At 44.3% G+C, this 24,295-nt stretch overlaps 1 protein-coding gene across 6 annotated transcripts in view; it reads left to right on the plus strand.

The window, feature by feature from the left end:
• The first annotated feature begins 698 nt into the window (after positions 1-698).
• LOC125887278 (rootletin-like) overlaps positions 699-24,295 on the plus strand; it is a 28,809-nt gene continuing 5,212 nt past the window's right edge. The window contains exons 1-35 of one of the 6 annotated variants that reach the window (XM_049573985.1): positions 699-887; positions 4,810-4,953; positions 5,277-5,403; positions 5,497-5,642; positions 8,100-8,291; positions 8,375-8,458; positions 8,536-8,627; positions 8,755-8,920; positions 9,012-9,118; positions 9,210-9,437; positions 9,760-9,850; positions 11,314-11,400; positions 11,543-11,758; positions 12,308-12,507; positions 12,619-12,801; positions 13,746-13,890; positions 13,983-14,129; positions 14,509-14,739; positions 14,994-15,187; positions 15,266-15,393; positions 16,285-16,454; positions 16,576-16,755; positions 16,872-17,006; positions 17,099-17,242; positions 18,494-18,732; positions 18,823-18,982; positions 19,089-19,256; positions 19,346-19,769; positions 20,063-20,220; positions 20,312-20,432; positions 20,522-20,685; positions 21,234-21,449; positions 22,948-23,172; positions 23,260-23,409; positions 23,509-23,709. In XM_049573985.1, the coding sequence (XP_049429942.1) occupies positions 4,897-4,953; positions 5,277-5,403; positions 5,497-5,642; positions 8,100-8,291; positions 8,375-8,458; positions 8,536-8,627; positions 8,755-8,920; positions 9,012-9,118; positions 9,210-9,437; positions 9,760-9,850; positions 11,314-11,400; positions 11,543-11,758; positions 12,308-12,507; positions 12,619-12,801; positions 13,746-13,890; positions 13,983-14,129; positions 14,509-14,739; positions 14,994-15,187; positions 15,266-15,393; positions 16,285-16,454; positions 16,576-16,755; positions 16,872-17,006; positions 17,099-17,242; positions 18,494-18,732; positions 18,823-18,982; positions 19,089-19,256; positions 19,346-19,769; positions 20,063-20,220; positions 20,312-20,432; positions 20,522-20,685; positions 21,234-21,449; positions 22,948-23,172; positions 23,260-23,409; positions 23,509-23,709 (5,676 nt within the window). In that variant the 5' untranslated portion in view covers positions 699-887; positions 4,810-4,896. Of the gene's footprint in view, positions 1,417-1,454; positions 4,954-5,276; positions 5,404-5,496; positions 5,643-8,099; positions 8,292-8,374; positions 8,459-8,535; positions 8,628-8,754; positions 8,921-9,011; positions 9,119-9,209; positions 9,438-9,759; positions 9,851-11,313; positions 11,401-11,542; positions 11,759-12,307; positions 12,508-12,618; positions 12,802-13,745; positions 13,891-13,982; positions 14,130-14,508; positions 14,740-14,993; positions 15,188-15,265; positions 15,394-16,284; positions 16,455-16,575; positions 16,756-16,871; positions 17,007-17,098; positions 17,243-18,493; positions 18,733-18,822; positions 18,983-19,088; positions 19,257-19,345; positions 19,770-20,062; positions 20,221-20,311; positions 20,433-20,521; positions 20,686-21,233; positions 21,450-22,947; positions 23,173-23,259; positions 23,410-23,508; positions 23,710-24,295 lie in introns of those variants that run through there. The other 5 variants (XM_049573994.1, XM_049574008.1, XM_049574000.1 and 2 more) reach the window with 5 other exon arrangements.

Consider the following 24,295-nt stretch of genomic DNA (forward strand, 5'->3'; position numbering starts at 1 on the left):
CAGACACTGGCTCTAGGTGGGGCCATTTGCATCATCACGTTGGTCAACATATTTCTCCTACACACTTGGCACACAGCTACCTCACAGCTAGAAGCTACTTAACCTATGCACTTGACCTTTAACTTAAGAATATCCCATTTAAATGTCATATAAATGTAGTTAAATGTAGGTTTTATTGAATTTATTGTACAGTATTTTAAATTCATCAATAGTGATACACACAATGATTTTGTCATATTAATTCAAAGTTTTAGATTTGATCACTTTTACATTTTATAACTGTTTTCTGTAAATAATAATAATAATAATTAGAGGTACAACTTTGAAAATTTATTTATCTGTTTTTGAGGACTTATAGTAATCACCAAATCTTAGCCAAATTAACGAGGCAAATTTGAGTTATAATGTAAGAGCAGTTATGGCCATAAATTCTAGGATCCATCAAGCTGTTTGGAGCTTCATTTAGAAAATTTCTAATTCACCACAAAATTCATCATAAAGGTATTATTATTTGGTATTGTGTGATTTTTGGACTATTTTTGGATTTATTCTGAACCATCTGTCCGAAACAAACAAACAGTGTTTACTGATAGATTTCACTGGAAACATTTAGACAGATGAGACGATGACCACATGATGACAGCAGACCATCATGTATACACACAGAGCTGTAAACAGACCTCAGGCTGCTGCTGCTGCTGAACTGGAAGTCCCTCCCCGGAAAAAGCATGGAGGAGATTTCAGTTGAAGGCGACTCAGCCTGCCTGCAGCTGATGGTACATTTATAACTGCTGTGAATGGGGTCTGTTTCTGGCTCTGAAACACTACAGCCAGCTCAGGAGAATGCAGGGACGGCAGGATAAGACTCATCACACCGATCTGTCGAGGTGAGAATATGAAGCAAACAGGGAAGTGGATGTTTCCACCGCGAACACAGCACTCACGATACAAAATGCGTTTCACATGCAGGAGCTTGTTTCCATAGCAGCGTGTTTGTGTCCAGATCTCAGTCTGTGCTGCTGGAAAACTATTTACGATCAGTTTGATTTGATCAGATGCTGCTGCTGCTGCTCAGTTTAATGTATAACCCCCCTCCTCCTCCTCCTCCTCTCCTTCCTCCTCCCGCCTCCAACTCCTCACTGAGACTTTTGAAAACTTGGGCGTGTCTTTTTGGATGCATTTTGGATGTGTGCTAAAATAAAGAGGATGTTCTATTCATGTGTTCACCAAATGAGGTGTTGAAGCATGAAAAGGAGAGGAAGAGGAAGCAGTTGAGGACCTGACTGTTTATTCAGTAGTTAATTTATGGTCAGATCAACTGGTTGAGGCTGTTCAAATGAAGATGAAGAATGAGGAGTCATCAGTTTGGGTCGCACTCAGGTGTGGTTTGGCCCGTGGAAGATGAAAGATCAACAGGTGTGTTTCTCAGATGTACTCACTGTGAAATCAGTGCCAGTCATCTCCTAACAGGCCAGCTGGGGTCGCTACAGATGTTAATGCAGTTTAAACTGAGTCAACTAAAAGCTTATGTCTTCATGGTTCTGATTAAAGTCATGCAACATTCAGTTAGACAGATAACATGCAGTCTAAGTTTAGCAGTTCTTCTGTAATCATCATGAGACAGTGACTTCTGTGGACAATTTATAAAATGTTTAATGCTAAAACTCTTAAAGAGAAACCCCCCAGTATCAACAGCATGTCTGTAATTCATTATTATCAGTATAGATGCACCAAGTAACTGTAAACCTGCTGTGAGTCCTGAAACGTGAACATTTATTCTTATTTCCTGACATGTTTAAACTCTTGAAACCATACTGAGGTTCCTCACAAGTGTAGAAGTACTGTGTGTGTGTGTGTGTGTGTGTGTCAAGGCTAGGCTGGGGGTCTGGTAGTGACACAATGACCCTTTTGTCTGTAACTATGACAATCCAAACACTGAGTGCAGACCCCCTCATGTTTAATGCTTGGGCCATAATTTTACACTCACATGACCACAGACTTCTCATGAAGAGTAATCTGTGAAGTACTCAGTGTTTAGTGTGAGATCATTGTATTTAAAAGTGTTTTAAAGCATTTTATGGTTTTAGGCAGTTGTGGTTAATGGTGCAGTGGTGTTTCAGTAGTAGGGGAGAACGGGGTCAGGTGGAACGTCACATTTTTAGGGCTGAAGCTAAAAGTTATTTTCATTATTGATTAATTTGCAGTATGTTTCCTCAGTTACTTGCTTGGTCTGTAAAATGTCAAAGGAAATAAAAAATGCCTGCCACATTTGTTGGGGGTATTGTTTGGTATCATTATTGGCAGAAAATATCTTCACTAGTCTTGCTATTCTGACAAACCGTAGCTCACACACATTCACTGATACATTCATGGTTCAATACAAACACAAATTGGAACTTTTTAGCAAGCAGTTGCTTATTCACAGATCAGTTACAGCTGAAATCATGTTTCTGTTTCAGCTGGTGAATGTAAGTCCAATATTAGTGCTCTCTTTTAGCTCTGTGCTTGGTCTCTACCAACTCCTGAGGGAAAGATCTGACTCTTTAGCCACTAAATCCTCCACTGTGTTCACTAGCTGGTCTCTAACTGTGTCAGTGAGCTGTTTGGTGCTGAGCAGGGAGTCTACAGTGGACTTTACAGCTTTTTACACTGAAAACCTGCCTGCTGCTAAAGACGACACTATAGGCCCGTTTCCACCTGGCAGGAACTTCGGGGTAATTTTACGGGGCCAGGGCCGTTGGTGCGTGTCTCCACCGCAGGAACCACCCCCGAAGGACAGAGTTCCAGAACTTTTACGGGGGCTAAACAAGTCCCTGCCTCGGGGTAGGTACTCAGAACGGGCCCAAAAGACTCCTGGCTGGGGCTTGGGGATTACTTGGTGCTGATTGGATATACTCAAGGAGGGATGTGATGTCAACAGAAAGCAACAAAATAGCCGGCATTTTTAAAACTCAGCAGACGAGGATTAGCTCGTTCATATAGCTTTCTCCGCCATGTAAAAAAAAAACCTCTAGCCGTGAAAAAAATATTTTTTCCAGCGGATATCTTAGTTACAACATGATTGAGCTAGCAAAGCAGTTTTGTGTTGCTATGTGTGGTATTTATTCAGTTCTGGGAAATCACAATGTCTAGAAAGCATCAGTGGCTGCTGCTGACAGGGACAGCTAACAGCAGGCTAACATCAGGAGGTCATCTGTTAAAAGCCTCCCGTTGTCGGATACGACATGAAACTACTCCAGTTAGCTCAATCATGTTGTAACTAAGACATCCGCTGGATTTTTTTTTTTCAAGGGCCATTTAGTGAGTTATTACAGACACCGCTAAGGGCTATCAGCTAACGGCGTCCCTACGTCGCCCGGTAAATGGTCTCGCAACGATTACATCACATCCAGAACTTTACAGGAACCTTCCTCCTACTCCGCTCTCACAGTGAAGACACGGCAGTTGAGAGGGCCGAGCGAGAGGAAGTTCCTGTAGTAGTTACTGCCCCCCAAATAGTACCAGGAACTTCTTCAGTGGAAACGGGCCTCATGAGAGCTGTGAAAGTGGACCGAAACAGTGGAGTTGCGGGCTGGACGGTTAAGCAATGAGCTAAACTCACCGTAAATCTCTGTCAAGCCAAGGGAAGCTGCTGGTGTACAGTAATTCTCTGTAGATTCATGACAGGGAACAACCCCTTTCTTTTGTTCGCTGTGATTATTTTGAAGCTTGTGCATGTTACAATAAGTTGATTCTTTTTCACTAGTACATTAATTTAACGTATTTTGGATCTCAGTGAATATTTTTTGTTGGTGTGCCAGACAAGTAAACCAGGCCCGGCCTCAGCCTCTCAGCGACTTTTAGTTTGTTTCCTGCAGTCGCTACAATAGTCGTCATCATCATCCACCTGAATAATACTATCTGACCTGCTGGACGTGAGTTATCTGAGGTCTGAAATGATACTGTGCACCCCTTCCTCTTGACACGGCCACATCTTCTCCACTGATTCTTGGTCAAATGTCTCTAAAAGCTTCTGGCAGATGCAACAAATGCAGAAAATCAAACCTGTTCCAAAAACTTAAATGGCGGACTAAAGTTTCGGACTCAGTGGTAGTATTTATTTTTAGAGGTGCAACAATTTTGGACAAAAAAAAAAAATTCAGTGTGCAAAGGCCTTAAGCTGGGGGGCATGTGAGGCCAACTTTTGGGTAAATGGGACCCTGCAGGTAAAGCTTGTGGGCTGTTGATTCTCAGTGGGATTGGAAGCATAGCAACCGTCTCACATAACTGGATGCAAGATTAAAGTTATTTTGCAACTTTGAACTACTGCACATTGAGAACACCTGCCATCATAAATAATGAAGAATATGATCTTTGTACAGAATTATTTGTAAAAATGTTGACCCCAACCAACCTCATCTATTGTAGCCTACATTTTACTTTAAAAATCAATGAATTAAATAATACTCTTGCAACATTAAAAAACTGATGGTCAAAATATGTTTGGGTTTTATCCCTTGCATGGTGTCTCATAGGGCTATTAAAGTTTTTTACTCCTTTTTGTAGTGCAGTTGAATAGCGGTGGTGTGGAGGGTTGTGAATGCGCGCAGTGAGAGTGGAGTAGAGGTGGAGGAGGTGCAGGGGTGTGAATCTTAAACCCTGTTAATCCTGCTGTCCTCAATCTCTGCCTGCCTGTACCGGAGGAGGAGGCGACAGGACGGGTCACACACTCTGCTCCTCTGCAGCCAAACTTTTGTCAGTTCCGACACATTCAGACACATAACCAGCTCCTGGCTGTCAACTTGTCCTCTTTATCGCACCTGCTGAAAGGCAAAGAGACGACAGGTCAGTCTGTGGAGACGTCGCGTTCACTCGGAGTTAATCCTGCTCTCCGGAGGATCTTAGATCTCTGCTGCGATGAGCGCGGCGGAGAGCCCCGACACCGACTCCAACAAACTGGAGTCAGTGATACAGGTGAGGCGCACCGGGCTGTCCTCCATCCTCCATCGCTTATTCAACATATACTGCGTTTATTGTGGCACTGCTGTGTGACGCATAAAGCTGCTGGTTAATGTGAGTGTGTGTGTTGTGTTTTCATTACGCAGCAGTTTGACGTGACCACTGTGGCACCACCTGGTCTTGTTTCACTTTCCAAACACATCACCACCATCGTCTCTCACATGCCTGTCTATGGAGCTTTTTTGTATGATTTGCTGGGTTGTTTTTGTCTCTCATGGCTCATTTCCTCTCTAAATGTCTCAGAGTAAAGCATCAAATGTGTGTGTTTTGTGCACCAGAGGCTGGAGGAGAGTGTTTTGTCTGAGGAGAAGAGGTTGACTGTCCGGGGCCCTTCACCAGACGCCCCCCCTACATGTCTACCTGCACGAGTTAGAGAGATTGTCACAAAGAACCTCAGTGATAGCTGTGAGTGACCCCAATCTGCTTCCCCATCATGTCAAATGTATGTTTGAACGCTTCTTTCCTGTAATCGTTGTCTCTGTGTGCCCTTTGCCTCAGCAGCCGGGGCCATGTCTTCAGTCATGTCCCTCCAGGAGGAGAACCGGGTGCTGCAGGGTGAGCTGGGGAGGCTGGAGGACCTGCTGGCACACAGCAGAGCTGACCGAGACGAGCTCGCCATCAAGTACGGTGCCATTAGTGAGAGGGTAAGACACCAGGACAACAATAACTTGTATTAAAAGGCAAAGTGAGTTGAGAAGTGGATGAGAGATATGACTGTGAGTAAGTTAAGTATCATGGTTTCTACACATGACTGTACCTCATCTCCACTCTTTGTGTAAAAAGTAAAATCTCAAGACTTTCCATATCCTCAAGGTTACAAATGCGCCCAAAGGGAATGCTGTGGCACTTTCCTGTTTTCCCATTTCATTTCTTTGTCTGAGATTTGCTGGTCTCCCAGGTGATGGGGGCTGGAATGAACTGAAGTGGAATGTTGCCATGGTGTCTGTCACCCTGGGCGACTGTAAACAGGGGCTCGAGAGGAGGTGTAGTGGTGGGTGGGCACCACACATCTCATTTGGGGTTGAATGTATCTGCATCCAGACACAAAAGATAACTCAGATGTTTTCCTTCAAAGCAAGAAGGTCATTTGTGAAACTGTGTTCATAACTGTACACCAGTGACAGCTCTTCATCCTGCAGTATTTGGGATGTCCCACATTCTGCAACAGCCTGCAGAAAGTTCGCTGCAACAGGTTGTTATTAAAAAGCTTTTAGGAGGAGAGTGGACTTTAATCTCCTTTCTTATCAACGAATTTCATTTAATGAAATTAAGGTAAATAGTTGGTCACACTGGGATGCTGCAGCTCTTTCTGCTGCTGTAGGTATCAGAAACACTTGCAACTTATTATACCTGTATTCATAATTATTAGCTCAGTTTGGATAAAAATACAAAAAAATGTGAGAGAGCAACAGTTAACAATACTGGGGCTACAAAATATGCAGAAAAAAACAATGATCCTGAAAACAATACAGTGTGAAGTATAAATTTGTGCTTGCTGTCTGCTACATAATTTATTATTAATACACAAAGGAAATATAAATACCATTAAAATAGACATTGAGGAGCAAGAGAAGACAAAATAAATACAAGCTAAAATAGAATAAGACAGGTATAAAATACAAGAAAAAAATTACAGTGCAGTGTAAGAAATTAATAATAACTTGATTAAATGAACGGGAGTGGCTAACAGGAAGGTTGTTGGACAGAAAAACTAAATGCTGCTTCTCGAGCAATAAATATTTACAGCATCTCATGGAGCTGAAATGAAAATCAAAAGTTTGTATACTTTTTGTAATAGTCATATAATAATCTGTGCATAATCACAAAAAAAACTTTTATTGCTATAAATGCCATAAAGTATATTATTTTTAGTAAGACTTCCTTATAGGTCCGTATAAAGAATACTGAAGTCAGAGAGCAGTCCTTGGCAATGGCATTGGGACATACTGTATGGGGCAAAAGACATCATGAGAATACTATTAAACATAGTAGTTTGTAAATGACTACAAAAACTACATGATCCAAAGTAGTTAACTAGGCCACTGAAAAAGCTAGTGAGATTTAAATGTAGTTAAACTAGGATGGCAAAAACCAAGGACAACAGGCAGGGACATCATAGGAGAAGGTGAAATGTATAACATATTGTAAAACAGAAAATGAAAAGAAGCAAGGTTACACATTGTTGTATCACAGATAATGGGTCCTTTATGTCCATGATCGTCCTTTAAGATCACCAAGGTCCTCATGATCCTTGACTTTGATTCCTGGAAAGCCAGGGTATTTTTAAGGAGGGAGAATTCTCCCACTTATTTATGAGCTATAGTCCATTCTGTATGTTTTAATACCAGGGGCATAAAACAAAGTAAACAGTCAAATGATATTTCCATTTTTTCCAATATTTTTCACATAATTTTGTGGCATGTCTCAGAGGAAAAGTCAGCTGTTCCATAACATAAATTTCCTTAGCTATTTCTATCCAGTCAGAGGTTATTAGAGACTCTTCACTCAGCCATTTCCTGGTTGTTGCTTTTTTACAGCCACTAATAGTATTTGTAATAAATATCTGACCTGCTTTGACAGCCCAGTTGGCACATATCCCATTTAATTACACTGAAGTTAAAATCCAGCTCTAAACTCATTTTTGATCTGATCAAAGAAAGAGAAGATATTTTAGGACACACCCAAAAGATATGAAAATGACCAGCAGACATGTTATCACACATTATCTAGCAATTGCCATGTTTGAGGTATATTTTTAAATACTATGAGGTAATTTCTCTTGAAAATGATGCACTTCTATTTATAAATACACATAATTGTTGCATAAAATAGTGTACTGATTTAGAGTACCAGTTATTTGTAGAATAGCCATGTTTTGCCTGCAGTATATCAGCGCTACTAAGTTTGATCAAAATTTGACCCTAAAGCTCCAACACAACACAGCACAACTAAATGAACCTTTTGTTGACATTGTTTTGCCAGCAGCTGTTTCCAAGGTCAGGAACGAACTTTTAGTCTCAAAGCATGATGGGATTTACAGTACGTGTAAATCTGTGAGATAAACATCACCCCCTGCCTCTTACTTTTAATTAAACCCACAGCTGGAGCAGGCGTTACGTTTTGAGACGGGAGATGGCGACCATGATTCACCAGAGTCACGCAGCCTGGCGCAGCAGAACGTGGACCTGCGCAGGCGGCTGGATGAGGAGCAGGCGGCCTACAAGCGTAAACTCACTGCGTATCAGGAGGGTCAGCAGAGGCAGGCGCAGCTCGTGCAGAAGCTGCAGGCCAAGGTCTGATTGTTTTACTCCGTCTTTAGTTGAGATGTAGTCGGCGGGGATGTTACAAGTCAGTAATAGTTTTCTTGCTTCTTCAGGTGCTTCAGTACAAAAAGAGGTGTGGGGACCTGGAGCAGGTGGTGCAGGAGCGCTCCTCAGAGCTGGAGAAACACAGGCTGAGTGTGAGTGGCGTTTATTGACTTAACTCTTGGAGAGACGACATTGACTTTCCACAAATAACACTTAAACATATCAACAGAGCCAGAGTGAGTCATCAAATGGTCGCCATCAAGACGAAGCCAGCAGCAACCTGGAGGACGCCTTAATCCGTCTGGAGGAAGAACAGCAGAGGTGACTGATTACATGAGACGTGTCACATGTCTCCTGGGCCCGTGTGCATCAGACACCTCAGAATATCACATTGTTCTCACCTGACTTGCTCCATCAACAAAATGTGTTTTCCCCCGTGTGTTTTCAGGAGCAGCAGTTTGTCTGCGGTGAACGCCATGCTAAGAGAGCAGCTGGAGCAGGCCAGTTTGGCCAATGAGGCCCTGAGCCAAGACATCCGTAGGCTCTCTGCTGATTGGACGAAAGCCAGGGAGGAACTGGAACAAAAGGAGTCTGACTGGAGGAGAGAGGAGGAGGTGAGAGAGGGATGCTTACAAAACATTAAACATTTTAAATGGAGAAAAATGTGAAGATAATTTACATGTTATTTTCCTGCTCCCCTTTCAGTCTTTCCACAGTTACTTCAGCACTGAGCACAGCCGACTGCTGACGCTGTGGCGGCAAGTGGTCGGATTTCGGAGGCATGTCTGTGAACTGAAGAGCGCAACTGAAAGGTATTAACTGTTTGCCACATCATGTTCATCCTGTGTTCTGATATGATGGTACTAACATTGTCCCTCTGTGTGAATCTCTCTCCGATCTCAGGGACTTGTCAGATATGCGTAATGAGCTGGCTCGGGCGTCCCACTCTGCTCAGGTGTCCTGTGCAGGTCTGTCTGCCACCCTGCACACCCGCGAGGGAGGAACAGCTCTGGCCCTGGAGCGAGAGAAGGCTCTGCGGGTTCAGCTGGAGCAGCAGCTGAGAGAACGAGTGTCAGAGATGATGAATCTTCAGACCAGAACAGACGCAGAGAGAAGTGAGCTCAACCTCAGGTCAGTGACTGCGTTTAGATCTCTGACAGGCCTACAAATATTCTTTTTTTTCTTTAAAGATCTCAAAATAATTTTAAAGCAAATAAAATGCATTTTTGCAAAGAGCTTTGGCTACAACAAAAAAATTCATGAATTTTAAATTGACTAATTTCTAATCACACATTTTTTCAAATGCATTCTGGACTGATTATAGTTACTTGTGTTTTTTAATGTGATTACATAATCCTAACTACATGTAATCCATTACTACCCAACCCTGCGTGCAGGTTTTTAATTAAACAGCATTTGTATGAAGGCTTTCTGTGTGTGTGTTGACTTTCAGGTTGTCAGATTCGGTGCGAGAGGCAGAGAGACTAAAAGGCCAAATAGAAGAGAAAGACAGAGAGGTTGTCGTGCTGACGAGGAGACTTGAGGTGAGACAGCAGCCATTTTTCCTTATGGTCAAAATTTTAAAAGCGCATCTATGAGACACACTGTTGCACGGGCTAACATGCTCCTCCATTGCCGTGAATACATGCACACACACACACACAGTAGTTTATTTTGAGATTGTCCTGGCCACACTCTCCTGCTGTTGTAAACAATCACTATTCTTCCAAATGTCAATCCACAGCTGAAAGTAGTCCCTAACAAACACAGTATTTACTCCTGTTTGACTAATATTTGCCAAAAGTTACAGTGCCCTGCTGTTTGAGCCTCATTTAAACATAAAACTATTTATATCAACCTGTTTTTAAAGTCCCCCTCCACACACTTTTAAAGTATGTAAAAATACTCTTCTATAATAAGGCTCATATTTTGATTAACATGGTTTTCCCACATAAAAAGCTGAGGAGTTGAAAGCAGATCCACTTTTTGTCCGTCACTGAGAAATTCTTGATCTGGCCCCTGCCCCACCATCCATTGCTGCTTGTGCTAGGTTTTGCTTTCCACTTTCTCCAGCACTGAGCGCTACTAGCGTTAGCTTTACCAGTGAACGAGCAGCCTGCATTAAGATGGCTAGCATTAGCTTTAAAGGAAACATTTGAGAGATTCAGTCATACATGTTTGAGCCTCAGTCAGACTCAGACTCAGATGATTAGTCTGTTGTGCACCGAAAGCAGTGATTAGCAGCTTGTAAGAGTACTTGGTCTTCTATTTGTTTGTTAGCTTGTAACAGGCAGCGACTGACACAGCATTATTGGTTGTGAAGCATACAATAATATCTGCTACAGTGTTACAGTGTGTTCACGTTGGTACAGTTTACATCCAAAAACTGCACACTCTACCATGTTTGCTGTCAAAACATTTAATATACTAATTCAAACTCTGCTCTCTGTACTGACAAGTCCACTCTGCTGAGGGTTCAGGTTTCTTTGCCGATGTTGAGTCAAAGTTTTTTTCCCATCGATATGTGTTTCCCGTATTAGGCAGTGATTAGCTTTGGTAGTAGGGATTTACCTAATGGAGTTTGCCCGGTGTTTGTTTGCATGTCAGACAGATGCAGATTTTAGGGAAGTGCACAGACATCTTCCCCTTCAGTAGAGAAATGTAAAAACACCTCTCTAGTGACATACTATACACAGATACAAGTCAGTATAGTCAATGTCAGACATTTTAAGGCACATTTAATAGAAGAAAAACACATTTTTGAGCGAAGGGGATCTTTAAGGAGTCAAGCATGTCTTCAATAGGAACGAATAGACTTCTGGTGTGAAGCCACAGACTGAAAAGTCAGAAATATTTGAAAGAAGACGAATGCATTGTAGATTTTGGTCTTTTCTCAGGATTTGATGATGAGAAGGAAATATATCCTTTGAGGCTATAAAACTTTTCTAATCTTGTGTTTCTCCTCTGGGTGGCTGAGGTGTCTGTGCTTCATTCTGTTTTCCCTCAGGAGCAGAGCGGTAACGATGAGACTGACATGCAGGTGATGAGAGCTCACACTGAGACGCTGGTCGACACCCTGCGCGACATCGCTCAGGTACACAACTGCACATATGCACATGATTTGAATTGAATTTCCCCTCGGGGATTAATCAAGTATATAAAATTAAATTAAATTAACAAAAAATGATTTTATATCACAAAGATGGCAATTCTTTATTTGTTATTTTCTTTTGTAGACGGTTTTATCTGATGGAGAGTCGTCGTCAGAGGCAGACCAGGACAACTCCGGGGCTCCGCTGCTGGCATTGATCCGTGGCTCCTCCCCTCACCGCTCCTCCTCTCCTCGCAGGTCGTCCTCCCCCTCTCGGGCCTCATCCTCGCTGTCTCCTCTTTCTGAGGCGGCGCTGTCAGCTCTGCGCTCTGCAGTCACAAACAAGACACTCCAGCTGCAGGTGACATGTCAATTCATTCATTTCATTTCATCAAGTGCTTCTGGAACATTCAATTATTTTTGTTTATGGACCTTTTATGTGCTGAGAACACAGGGACAACTAAAAATAATGCTGGTTTTGTAACAGCTGTGAGTTTTCATAGTAATCTTTTAATTGGTTATTATAATTCGCATGTATCAAGATGATTTAAATTTAAATACTCACATACTTCAGACCATACTTAAAGGGAGAGAGAGGGGACTATGCCATATTTTTTACTTACAATTTAAACCAGAGTCCCTGTAGTCACAACATTACAGCAGGCCTTTAGGCTTTCACAGACACAATGAGAGCAGATGTCTACTCACTAGCAGAGCTCAAAGGGACAATTCACTCAAATAACAGCTGTTGATTGTGGTTTTGTTTCCCTACATATTTGTCTCTAAGATGCCTCTATCCAAATACAGACGGGTTTAATAGAAGTTCATAGTTGGTGCTCAGCAAAATGATATAAAACAATTGTCCCTGTTACCCTGAGTTTGCATCTGAACTACTTTTTTATGCTTGCAGGATGTTCGAGGCCGTCTGCTCTCTGCCCAGTCCTCGCTTCAACAGTTGCGCAAACAGCTCTCAGAGACTGATTTGGCCAAAAAAGATGCAGAGCAGCGAAACCAAGCTCTGCAGAGAGAGCGGGACGCTGCTCAGAGAGAGAGGGAGACCACACAGAGAGAAAAGGACCGTCTGAAGCAGGAGAGAGACACCCTGGCCAGGTTTACAGACACTTATATCACCTTTTTACAATCTTCTAATCCTAATCCTTGAAACTACTACTCCTATCACTTCAACACACTGTTCTCCTTCACACATCACGAACACTGCAGTGAGAAGGCGAGCCTGGAGAAGACAGCGCAGGCAGCACAGAGCAGCAACCACATCCTGCAGATGGACTGCGAGAAGCTACAGCTGACTGTGGCGTCCATGCAGCGAGAGCGGGATCACGAGAGGGAGGAAAAGGAGGCCGCTGTTCAGGAGAGAGAGCGGGCAAAGGCAGAGACTCAGAGGATGTAAGTAGGTTAATTGATGGTGACTAAGTGAATGCGATGAGGACGCTAATCCACAAAGTGTGGTGCAGGCAACACACAATGCATATGCCCACAGGAAGCCATTCAAAAGATCTGTGTTAGCTTCACATAGAGATCGTCTTCATTTAAAAAACTTACCGTAACCAAAACAACACCTGACACCTGTGAACAGATATGATGCAAACTCTCAAAACTTTTTATGATGCAAAAGAAACACATTATAAAACGACAGTTAAAACAATTAAAAAGTCCTATGAGACTATAAATAAAAACAAGCTAAAGTACAATGACAAGAGTAAAAGTTACAGTGCAGTATAAGAAATGAATAATTGTTTAATTTAATTTATGGCAGCAGCACACAGGAAAGTCTTCAGGCCTGATTTAAAAGAACTAAGTTGCAGCAGACCTGCAGTTTTCTGGGAGTTTGTTCCAGATATGTGATGCAGAAAACTAAACGCTGCTTCTCAATGTTTAGTCTTGACTCAGGTGACACAAAGCATTCCTGTCCCAGAAGACCTGTGAGGTCCGGATGGTTCATAATGTGGCAGAAAATCAGTAATGTATTTGGTCCCTGAACCATTCAGTGCTTTACAAACCAACTAACCAACAGTTGACATCATTTTTTCAACAGACGGGAAGCCAGTGTGAAGACATCAGATGCAAAGCACCATAGCAGGGCTGCCCTGACACCTTTACACCATAAAATTAATTTTTCACACATCAGACAAGCCAGCTGACTCAGCTCACTGAGCCACAGTGCCTCTATTTGTCTTCTTCTGTATGCCTTTGTCCAACAGATTGAATAGTTTTAAAATGACTTCTGCTGGAATTATGACTTCTGTTGTGTGTCTTATCTGGAGCACACACTGTTATGTCACCTTCTACTGGGCCCTTAGCACCGTGCTGCTCTTTATGTTTTGCTGCAGACAAAAGCAGTTGGAGCAGAGTGAGAGTCGAGGCTCCGCTCAGCGTGGAGAGCTGTCCGCAGTGAGGGAGACTCAACAGCAGGGGGAGGTTGAGCGGCAGCTGCTAGAGAGGGAGAAAGCCCAGCTCTCTGAGGCACTGGCTCGGGTAAAAAAAATAAAAAAGTGTGCTCATATTAGTTTTTGCAGATTTAATACTGTTGTGAGTGACCTTTGTGTGGCCCTCATTCCCCCCTCCAGGCTGAGGGCAGTAACGCAGAGCTCTCTCTGCTGCTCAACAAGCTGCAGTCTGAGGATGCAGCTCTCAGGGACTCTCTGGCCAAGATGGGAAGCATGAATGAGGGACTGGCCCAGGACAAAACTAACCTTAACAGCTACATTCTCCAGGTGAAGTCATCTCAGTAGTGTTTGACCTCTTGAAGGTTCCGTATGCTTGAAATAAACTAGTTCACGATGTGTCCAACCACATTCTGTTAGCATTTTTAGCTGTGCCAAATGTCTGCAGTCATGGCTCATTTGCCTGTATAACACTACATGCCTTATCTGTCTCCATCCATCCCTCCTCTGCGTGTCATGTAGTCTCAATGCACAGATTTACAAACAGGGATAAGGGCGCATTCATGATGTTGCCCTCGGCTACACACACAAAAACAAAAAGTCACAAAAGCAGTTTTGTCAAGAGTGAAAACAAAAAGCTAAAGAGAAGTGAATCAATGTGAGCGTCTCAGCCTCCTCTCTGAGTCTCATCCTTCGCTCTGTCTCTTAGCTGGAGGAGGAGAAGGCCCTGCTGCAGGTTCAGAAACGGGAGGTGGAGCAGGAGAAGCTGACCATCAGAGATGAGCTTGTGCGGTTGGAGCAGGACCGGCTGGAGCTGGACTCAACCCGCATCACGCTGCACCAGTCGCTGCAGGATGCTGAGCTAAGCCGTGTTGGGATGGAGGCAGAGCTGCAGAGTCTCAGGGCTGAGAGATTTAAGCTGCAGGAGAAAGTCACCCAGGTACATACCAGATTATATGACATCATCATTTAAAGGCTAAGTCCAGCCTAAAAACACTTAAGCAAAAGCTATGGGTGATGCACTGATTAGGAAGGTGATGTGACCTCATTTAGAGACACTTCTTATGCAGCTATGTGCTTTACAGATGTTTATTTTGCTAAAACCTCAAAGCAATCTGTCAGTAAAATTTTTATTCCTTTGTTTGATTGTTTCTTGTCACTCATGTTGCTTTATGTTTTGGTGTTTGTTGACAGCTCTGTGGCGAGGTGACCTCTCTGGGCTCAGAGCTGAGTCTTGCCAGAGGGGAGGGCCAGAGGAACGAGGTGGCCTTAGAGGAGGCCGGCCGCAGTCGGACAGAACTGGCCCGAGACAAAGCAGCTCTGGTGGTCCAGCTCACAGCATCTGAGAGAGAAAACACTGTGCTGTCAGAGGAACTGGCTGCTTTCAGGTGTGTGTTGTTGTTTGTTAACGACACAGGCATTTTGACATGAGAGAGTGTGTGTTTAACTCGTCTGTAACCACGCAGGTCGGAGCGTGAGTCCCTGGAAACCAGTCTGTTTGAGGTGCAGCAGCAGCTCGTTCAGGTGGAGTCTCGTAGAGAGCAGCTGGAGACGGAGAACCAAAGCCTTCGAATCCGCTGTGAGACTGCAGCAGGTGGGTGACAAAGTTGGTAGAAGAGAGAGGAGGATTTTGTCGAGTCAAAAATAAGACACAAACATGTCCGTTTAAAGGGACAGTTCACACCAAAATCAAAAACACATATTTTTCCTCTTACCTGTAGCGCTACTTATCAGTCTAGATTGTTTTGCTGTGAGTTGCTGAGTGTAGGAGATATCAGCCATAGAGATGTCTACCTTCTCTCTGATATAATGGAACTAGATGGCACTCGGGTTGTCGTGCTGAAAGGGCCCAAAAATACATTTGCAAAACTTTGCAGCAATGTCTCTTTCCAGAAATCATGACCCAGTTACTCAAGATAATCCACAGACCTTTTTGAGAGCAGTTGCGTCATCTACTAGCTCACCTAGCACCACTGAGCTAGCTAATGTTACAGCTCAGCTGAGGAAGACGCCGTTTAGATCTTGTGCTGTCACAAGCACGATCCTCTTGTCCATGAGTAGATGCACGGTTCCTTCTGCGTAATGATGGGTGGGTGTAGTTTAATAGAAAGAAAATAGTTCCTACATGAAACTGCTCACAACGAGGTCTGGATTTCTGGAAAGAGACATTGTCGTGAATATCTTTTTTGGCACTTTGAGCACCACAAGCTGAGTGCCATCTAGTTCCATTATATTTGAGAGAAGGCAGACATCTCTACAGCTGACATCTCCAACACTCTGCAACTCACACCAAAACAATCTAGACTGATAAATACCACTACAGGTAAGAGGGAAAGTATCTATTTTTCATTTTGGGGTGATCTGTCTGTTTAGGAGCTGTGTAGTGTAGATGTTTGCTATAATGTGAAAGACAGTTGTTCAGTATTATGACAGAATGAGTCCTGTGTTTCCCTCTCCTGGATGTTTTCCTGGATGGGATTTCCAGCTGAACTGAGGCGTGTACGCTCGGATGGGGAGAATGTGTTGGCCCAGGCTGAGAGGGAGAAACAAGCTCTGACTCAGACTCTAAATGCTGCACAGCTGGAGGCCCAACAGGCTTTACGCAAGGCCATCTCAGAGCATCAGGAGGAGGTGGAGAGGCTAGTCTCAGAAAAGGTCAGACGGTTCAGTGTTTCAGTGTTACTCAGAGCTCTGCCCGTAAACCTATTTTTACTTTTCAGATAAAGCTGATGAGGCTTTAGTCCATGTTTGTGCTCTTGGCTGTTGTGCTTCACAGGAAGTGGTGCGGCACAGCCTAATGATGGAGCATGAGGGCACTCTGAGGAGGCTCCGGCAGGAGGCAGAGGATCAGCTCCACAAATCAGACAGAGAAAGAGAGGAGCTGCAGGATGAGCTGAGGAGTCTGCAGCATGACAGAGATCAGAATCTGCTGCAGGCGGAGACTGAGAAACAACAGGTCGATCTGAGTTCAAAGCTCTGAGACACTGTGATAAACATATAGATATAGAGACAGTGTGGGTCAGTGTTGTTTGTTCCTCCTCTTTGTTAAGCAGACCTTGTCTCTATTCCCAGGCCCTTTCTCTGAAGGAGGCAGAGAAAGCCGTTTTGTCAGACAGGGTGTCCACCCTGCAGGCCGAGCTGTCCGCTGCAGCCCTGGAGGCTGAGCGGATGTCGAGAGAAGCAACTCATTACAAAGAGCAAGAGCAGGTGATGTGACTTCCTGTGAAGTATTGACTTATTTTCTCTTATCTGACACAAGGGATATTTACTAAATTGACTTTCTGTCTTGTTTCACACAGATCAGAGTTGGGGCTCTGACCAGGGAGCTGCTGGAGCTTCGCTCTCAGCTGGAAGATGCAGCTTCTGTTCATGACAGGGAACTCCAGAGTCTACGAGAAACTTGTTCTGATCTTCAGTCACGTGCTGACGCTGCTCTCAAAGAGGTAGATGATGCTTTGCATACAAGTGGGAATATGAGAGTGATGCAGTAAAAATCAGAGAGTTGATGATTTAATCAGGATTCAGACTAAAAGCAGCCCTGTGTTAAAACAACGGAGGGGGCTGCATTGGTGGGGGCGTATTGTTTAAGATACTGGTGAGACCAGAAATACAACACAGGAAGTCCAGTTTGAGTAACAAATTAAAGGTGGAGTCAGTGATTCTGGAGGAAGATTGTTGATATTGAAACTCAACGCCCAAACAAACCCGTCCTGTCAGTGCTGCATCAGAAGCTCGATAATATATCCAGTGTAATTAACGTTTCATTACTATTATGATGAAGCTTCTTTTCTCATGAGCAGGGATGCTAAAGAGGGAGAGTAGCCGGTATAGTGTTGTTTAGTTCGGTCTGAACCACTTTGTTTTTTTATTTACAGAACCAGGGTTGTGTATGAAAACTAAATATTTTTTCAGAGCACATGCAGAATGAACAGCCAGCTGATCGTGAGGAGATATTTACTAAATTTGACATAAAGGGTATTGGATTAAATTGCAGACTGCACCTTTAATGTGTATAAGGGCTCACCAGAAGCCAAAATACTGCACAACACAACACGACTTTATATCTCTGTAAAGTTTAACAGCTCAGCAGTAAAAATATGAAGTTCACATTACAAAGAAATGTACCGGGAATGTGTTTCAGCATGTATTTGATTGGCCAACGCAGCACTTTGCATTGCCGCAAAAATTGAGCCTGGTTCAGCCCTCTGCGCCAATTGACTGGCTCCATTCAAATCAATGAGAGGGCTGCATTTTTCACGTGGGCCTAAATTCAGTCTGAACACATCCGTCATTGAAGTTCAGGCACTGAAAGTAGTGTCGGGTGGATTTTATGTAATAGATTGAGGTGGAAGTGTAAAAACAAAAACACAATGTCAGCTGAAGTGTAGGCACTGAAAGCAGTTAAAATAAATTTGGTATGAACAATAGAGGTTGTTTTAGTTATTCAAAGGACCTAAAAAGGTTTGAAAAGTGTAGGCATTGAAAGGAGTTGAAATGTCATTTGATATGTAACTACTAGAATTAGTCTGCATGTCTATCCTGGATTTGTATCAACATACATGTAGTGATAGACCATTAGAATAAAGTTTGGATGATATCACTTGCTCCAGTGGTAACAAGAAGAAGAAACCCTCCACTAAATATTAGTGTTCTGTTTGGTTAAATGACTGTACGATACGTCTTTCCCCCTCCAGCTGGACCAGTGCAGAGCTTCTCTCTCAGCTAACGAGGAGAGTCGAGACCAGCTGAGGCGCGACCTGTTGGACAGTGAGCGACGTCTCAACCAAGCTCAGGACGCAGTAGAAAACAACAGAAGAGAGGGGACGGAGCTGCGACGCAGCCTCGGTGACGTCACCAAGGAGAGAGACACCCTGAGCCAGTCGAATACTCAGCTGAGAGAAGCTCTACGGAGCGCAGAGACAGAGAGAATCAGGTAAACACAAATGCATACATCGACAGACATTAAATGTTCAAAGTAAAATGTATTCACTGTCCCTGAGTGTGTGTGTGTTTGGTTTTTCAGTGTGAAACGGCAGTGTGAGGAGAAGGAGCAGAGGCTGGCTGTGCTGGAGGAGAATCTCTCATCTAATCAGAAGGAGGTGACGGAGCTGCGGAGCTGCCTGAGAGAAGTTGAAAGATCAAGACTCGAGGCTCGACGAGAACTGCAGGAGCTCCGCAGACAGGTCAGACATGCTCCTTCACACCTCTGCAACATTATGGAAGAAACTTTTCAGTCTAGACTTCCCGATTGTGACAGTTGTGTGATGTTGTTGCTTTTCTTGGCTCCAGCTGAAGGTCCTGGATGGAGAGAAGGAGCAGAGAGGGAGGGAGGTGGCAGAGCTGCAGACTCGCCTGTCTCTGGAGGAGCAAAGAGAGGAGGAGAGAGGCAAAGAGGCTTTCACCCTCAAGCAGAAGTTAATCGAGGCTGAAACAGCTCGAGACTCCCTGAAGAAAGAGGTGAGGATGGAGGAGAGTGAAAGACCTTATTTGCTGACTCCTTGTCGTCACTGTGTCACACTTTCTCCTTCTTTTGTTTTTGAATGCAGCTTTCTTCAACTCAGAAGCGTCTGCTGGAGTCTGAGTCGGGCTGGCGAGGCTGCGAGAGAGAACTAACCGCTCAGCTGCAGGAGGCGCGCGGCTGCGAGAAGAAGCTGCAGGATGAAGCCAAAAACTTGGCCCTGCGCGCTCAGGCGGCTCAGGACTCTGCCGCTCAGTCCAGCCTGCAGCTGAGCGAGGCCCAGGGCCGCCTGGCCGCCACGGAGGCAGAGCTGACCAGGGCAGAGGCCGGGAGAAGGGACCTGGAGTTTCGTCTGAGCAGCCTTCAGTCAGCGCTGACGCGGACGCTGGGCATCGGAGCAGCAGGCAGGGGAGGCAGGGGGAGGAGCCCAGGAGGGAGCTCCACATCACCAGGCTCTATGTCACGCCACCACAGCATCTCACCCCTGCGCTCCTCGCTGTCACCTCCTAAAGGTAAAAATGAAACATGCAGCTTTAAATGGAAAATTTGGTATTTTACAACCTGGACCCTATTTGGGTAGTCTTTGTTTCTGAGAGTCTTTCAGCGCTGTGTGAAACAACAACCAACTCCAAGCTTGCAACCTGCACGCTTAATTGTTGCTGTTGTAATGTTTTATGTGGCGTTTCCTTTTACAGCGGCCAGCACCGCCCAAGACAATTGTTCTCCCCCCTTTAGATGCCCTATTATATTAAAAAATACCTATATGTTTAAGGTGCATGCAACTCCTTATATTTCATTTTTACAGAGTTTCGGGTAAGCACCCCTGACAACACTTTAGGCTCAGTGTCTCCAGAGAGAGGGGATACACCACTGCCTCTCCCTCAGCCAGAGCTGGACCCCGACACACTGCGCAGTGATCTGAGAGACTTCCTCCAGGAGCTGCGTGAGGCACAGAGAGAGAGGGTAACAGAAAAATTAAAGTAAATATTAATAATAATCTAAGGATATTTTGTGTTTGTATGGTTCAAGTCTTTGTTTATTGCTGATTTTGAAGGATGATTCTCGATGCCAGCTGGGGGCCCTGCAGCGGGAGCTGGAGGAGCTGACGGGGGAGCGAGACTCTGCTCTGAGTCGTCTCACTCAGCTACAAAACACCATACAGGAATACCAAGAAGGTTGTTTGTTCATGTAGTTATAGAAGACAGTCCCTCAACCAAAAGACAAAATGATCGTCTTTAATGTGTATGAATGTGTGTGATTGCAGGGAAGCGTGGACTGGACGAGCGTCTGACCACCACTCAGATTTTGCTCCAGCAGCAGGAGGAGGTGGTGAGGAGAGGAGACAGAGAGAGGAGAGCGCTCACAGACAGGGTGAAGGATTTAGAGCGAGCGCTGCAGGCCTCTGAGATGGATAAAAAACACACACAGGTACACGCACGTTTGTGTACTCATGTGCATGTGTATACACACCATGTATCTGCACTGTCGCTCACACAGCAGTGACCACTGATCTGACGTGATCGCCATATGGCTGCACTCAACAGTAGGGTGATATGTAATAACAACAGATGCCTCACACATAGCGCCACACTTCTCGTTGTGTCCTGTGTCAGCTCTCCATATGTCTGCTTCCGATGCCAGCACCTTTTCAAAATTATTCACCGTCTGGACAACAGGAGGAGCAGGGACACAAAGAGAGAGGGAGGGAGAAGCAGCACAAAGCACAGACAGATAAAACTTTGTGTGGCTGCTATTGAAAGAAATTTATATTTGTTGCATTTTTGAAAAGTCTCAGGAGGATTTATGAAGAAACGAGTGCAGCTGAAACTTAGATGCAGCTGTGACTCATCTGCTTTGTGTGTGTTTGGCCTAATGGTGTTTTGGACCGTCTGTGCATGTCTCTGTAATCTGAGTCTAAAACTCAGGTCTCCATTATACAACAAAAAATCCTCTCCTTCCTCCCTCCATCTCTGCAGGATCAGTTGAATAAGCAGCGTGCTGCTGAGATGCGTCTGGAGGCGGAGAGGAGGCGACTGCGGGAGGCGCTGGAGGCAGCTGAAGCCCGGGCCACCAGGGTGGAGCTGGGGAGGCGCAGTCTGGAGGGAGAGCTGCAGAGACTCAAGCTGAGTCTGGGAGACCGTGAGGCTGACAGCCAGGCCTCCCAGGAGCGCCATGACTCTCTGCTCAAACAGGTACAGCAGCCTGATGCAGATTCCTTTAATACTCATATCCCCATGTGGTGAATCTGATTATTCTGTGTTGAAATACACTTTATGATATGCTTTATATACCTCAGAATTGACCAGGTGATTGGTTGCACTGGTTAATGTGGAAATACTTAATCTTATGAGTCTGTAATCCTTATAATGAGCTTTTTTTTAGAAATCATTTAACATAGGTAACTGGACTTGCTTGCATTTCCTGAGGACGTTTCGCTTCTCATCCAAGAAGCTTCTTCAGCTCTAATGTAGCAATGTAGTGCTCTTTGTAGTGTTTTACTGGTTTAAATCATCAGGTTTGTTTTGGAGAAAAAGAGGCCTCTGTGGATAATTTGTCTCCTGGTAAAAACCTCCTGAATGTCTGGGTCCAGTTGCACAAAGCACCTTAGGTTAAGATGTTCCTTTAAGTCCAAATTAAGGTTTTAAATTGGTTGCTTAAAACATCTTCTCCTAACGATTTTCTTAAAATGTTTACTGAACAATTTAGGTTTTTCTCATTATCTTGGTCTTGTACTTGTGGAATTGCTTAAAGTTTGTTAAACTGTTTGAACTTAGTAACCAAAGTAAGGACAAACTTAACTTTGACTCCATCTTAACTGCAACATGACTGAGTTTATGGAGATAAATGAGAAAAAATGAGGCTTCCTGAAAAGAGTATTCTGCGACCAGGGGAACCCGATGGACACGCTTAATGATCTCAGCAAATGAGCAAATGATTTTGTGCTATAAGCTTGACCAGATGTCACTTTATGACATGACTGTTATTTTAAGATCACTCATCTTTCCAAAGCTGCAATCCTCCAGTTTTTTTTACAATTACCGATTGCACTGCAGATTTATGCAATGAAGATCTTTCCAGTCAGTTATTTGCAAAGTGTTTCATTTAAGCCTTAAGTATCATAATTAAGGAGCAAACGTAAGGTGTTTTGCGCAACCCTGGATTTAAAGTTATCAGAGAAAAAAGGTGAGCACACATTAGTAGGTGCAGGGCTAGTGGCCAATCTACGATGAACCTAACAGCATCAGATAAACACTGATTTGTAATGTGAAACTGCTTTATTCAGTGTTTATACCTGTTTATATCCCTGGGTCTGTTTGTTTTGGAGAGGAGGAGACCTCTGTGGGTAATTTTGCTCCGGTAAAAACCTCTTGAACAATGATCACAGGTGAGTTCATTCTTGTCACATGGTAGAAGTCTCAGATGGTTGTAATCTAAATCCTCACCACTAGATGGCACTAAATGCTACACACTGCTCCTTTAACACTTGTGCAATAGCATCATTAGGTTTTCAGATGCGCCTGGTTTGACAATGAGGCAAAAAAGTATGTGCATACATTTGACAGAAAATAGAAAGAAAACAGCCCCACACAGAACAGACTCTTCCCACCCTGCACAGTTAAGACAAAATACTCTTCTCTTTGTTGGTCTGCTGACTGGATGACACATCAGTGTGATTTCTGCACACTGCAGGTGGCAGATGGAGAAGCCCGAGTGTCTCTGCTCCAGAGAGAGGTGGAGAGGCTGAACCAGGCTCTGCTCAAAGCTCAGGAAGGTGAGTCTTTACTCAGAGAGAAGACCTCTGCCCTCACCAAGAGCCTTCAGGAGGCAGCGGCCTCTCACAGCAGTACACAGAGTCGCCTGACCGCTCTGCAGAAGACGCTGAGCGTGGCTGAACAGGACAAACGGTTTCTACAGGTGAGTGAGACAGAAGGGGGACAAAAGGCTTCAGACACTGTGGAAGAAACCTAGGCAGTGATGTGATGATTATTTTGTACCAATCAGGAACGAATGGATGAATCTCGGGCGGCATTAATGGAGGGGAAAAGGAATATAGTCACCTTCACTGAGCGTGTGCAGAGCTTGCAGAGTGAGCTGGACCAGAGCGAGCTGAGACGAGAGGAACTGGAGGCTGAACTCAGCAACACTCAGGAGGTATGTGTCGACAAACAGACATTAACACTCTCAACGTGGCTGCTTTTCTTTCCTCCTTGGAGTCATGCCTGTATGTGATCTCTGTTTTCTCTCCGCCAGGCTCTGCGTCAGCGCTCGCTCAGCGTCGCAGAGGCTCAGCGCAGCGCCCAAACAGCTCAGACAGAGCGGGCCGCTGTGGAGGAGCGGCTGCGTGGGCTGCAGCGAGCGGTCGCCATGCTTGAGACTGAGAAAAAAGATGCTGAGAGACAAGCTGTGAGGCTGGAGAAAGACAAAGATGCACTGAGGAATACACTGGATAAGGTCAGCGCTGTGTACGACAAATGTGAAACTTGTTGCACTCCATCGTTTCTTCACAAAGAGACGTTTGTCAATTCAAAGGTCATGTGATCTATGGACACATGTTGGGTAGGCGCGAAAACTCAGTGACCTCATGAGGTCACAGTGAGCGATGGAAGACATCTGGTCAGAGGGGGGTCGGAACATGACACACGAATTTTATCTACAAAGTGTTTTTGTCTGAACTGGTGTCACTGAGAGCACTATCAAGTCAAAAGACAGGAAGGATGGCCAGCTTTCTTGGTCCTCATCTGATCCCGACACTAATTTTCCTACTGTGTGTAAAGGTCAAATTTCTCCATGAAAATAATTTTGTACCTGCGTCTTTGAATACAAGACTAATGCCTCATTTCCACTGCATGGCTCAACTCGACTCCACTGTTCATGTTTGGCAGCAGGTCCTTCTCCTAAACTTGTGCATGCCACATCCTGTCCACTCCGCTCTGTGTGCGTGGCTCAACCTCGCCCTCGATCATTCAGACACACAGACCTGCAGCTCGCATCCACAGTGTCAAGGAGAGAGACAGCTGGTCGCTACGTTTTTATAAAG

Source organism: Epinephelus fuscoguttatus, linkage group LG1 (assembly GCF_011397635.1).
Source record: "Epinephelus fuscoguttatus linkage group LG1, E.fuscoguttatus.final_Chr_v1".
Lineage (NCBI taxonomy): Eukaryota > Metazoa > Chordata > Actinopteri > Perciformes > Serranidae > Epinephelus > Epinephelus fuscoguttatus.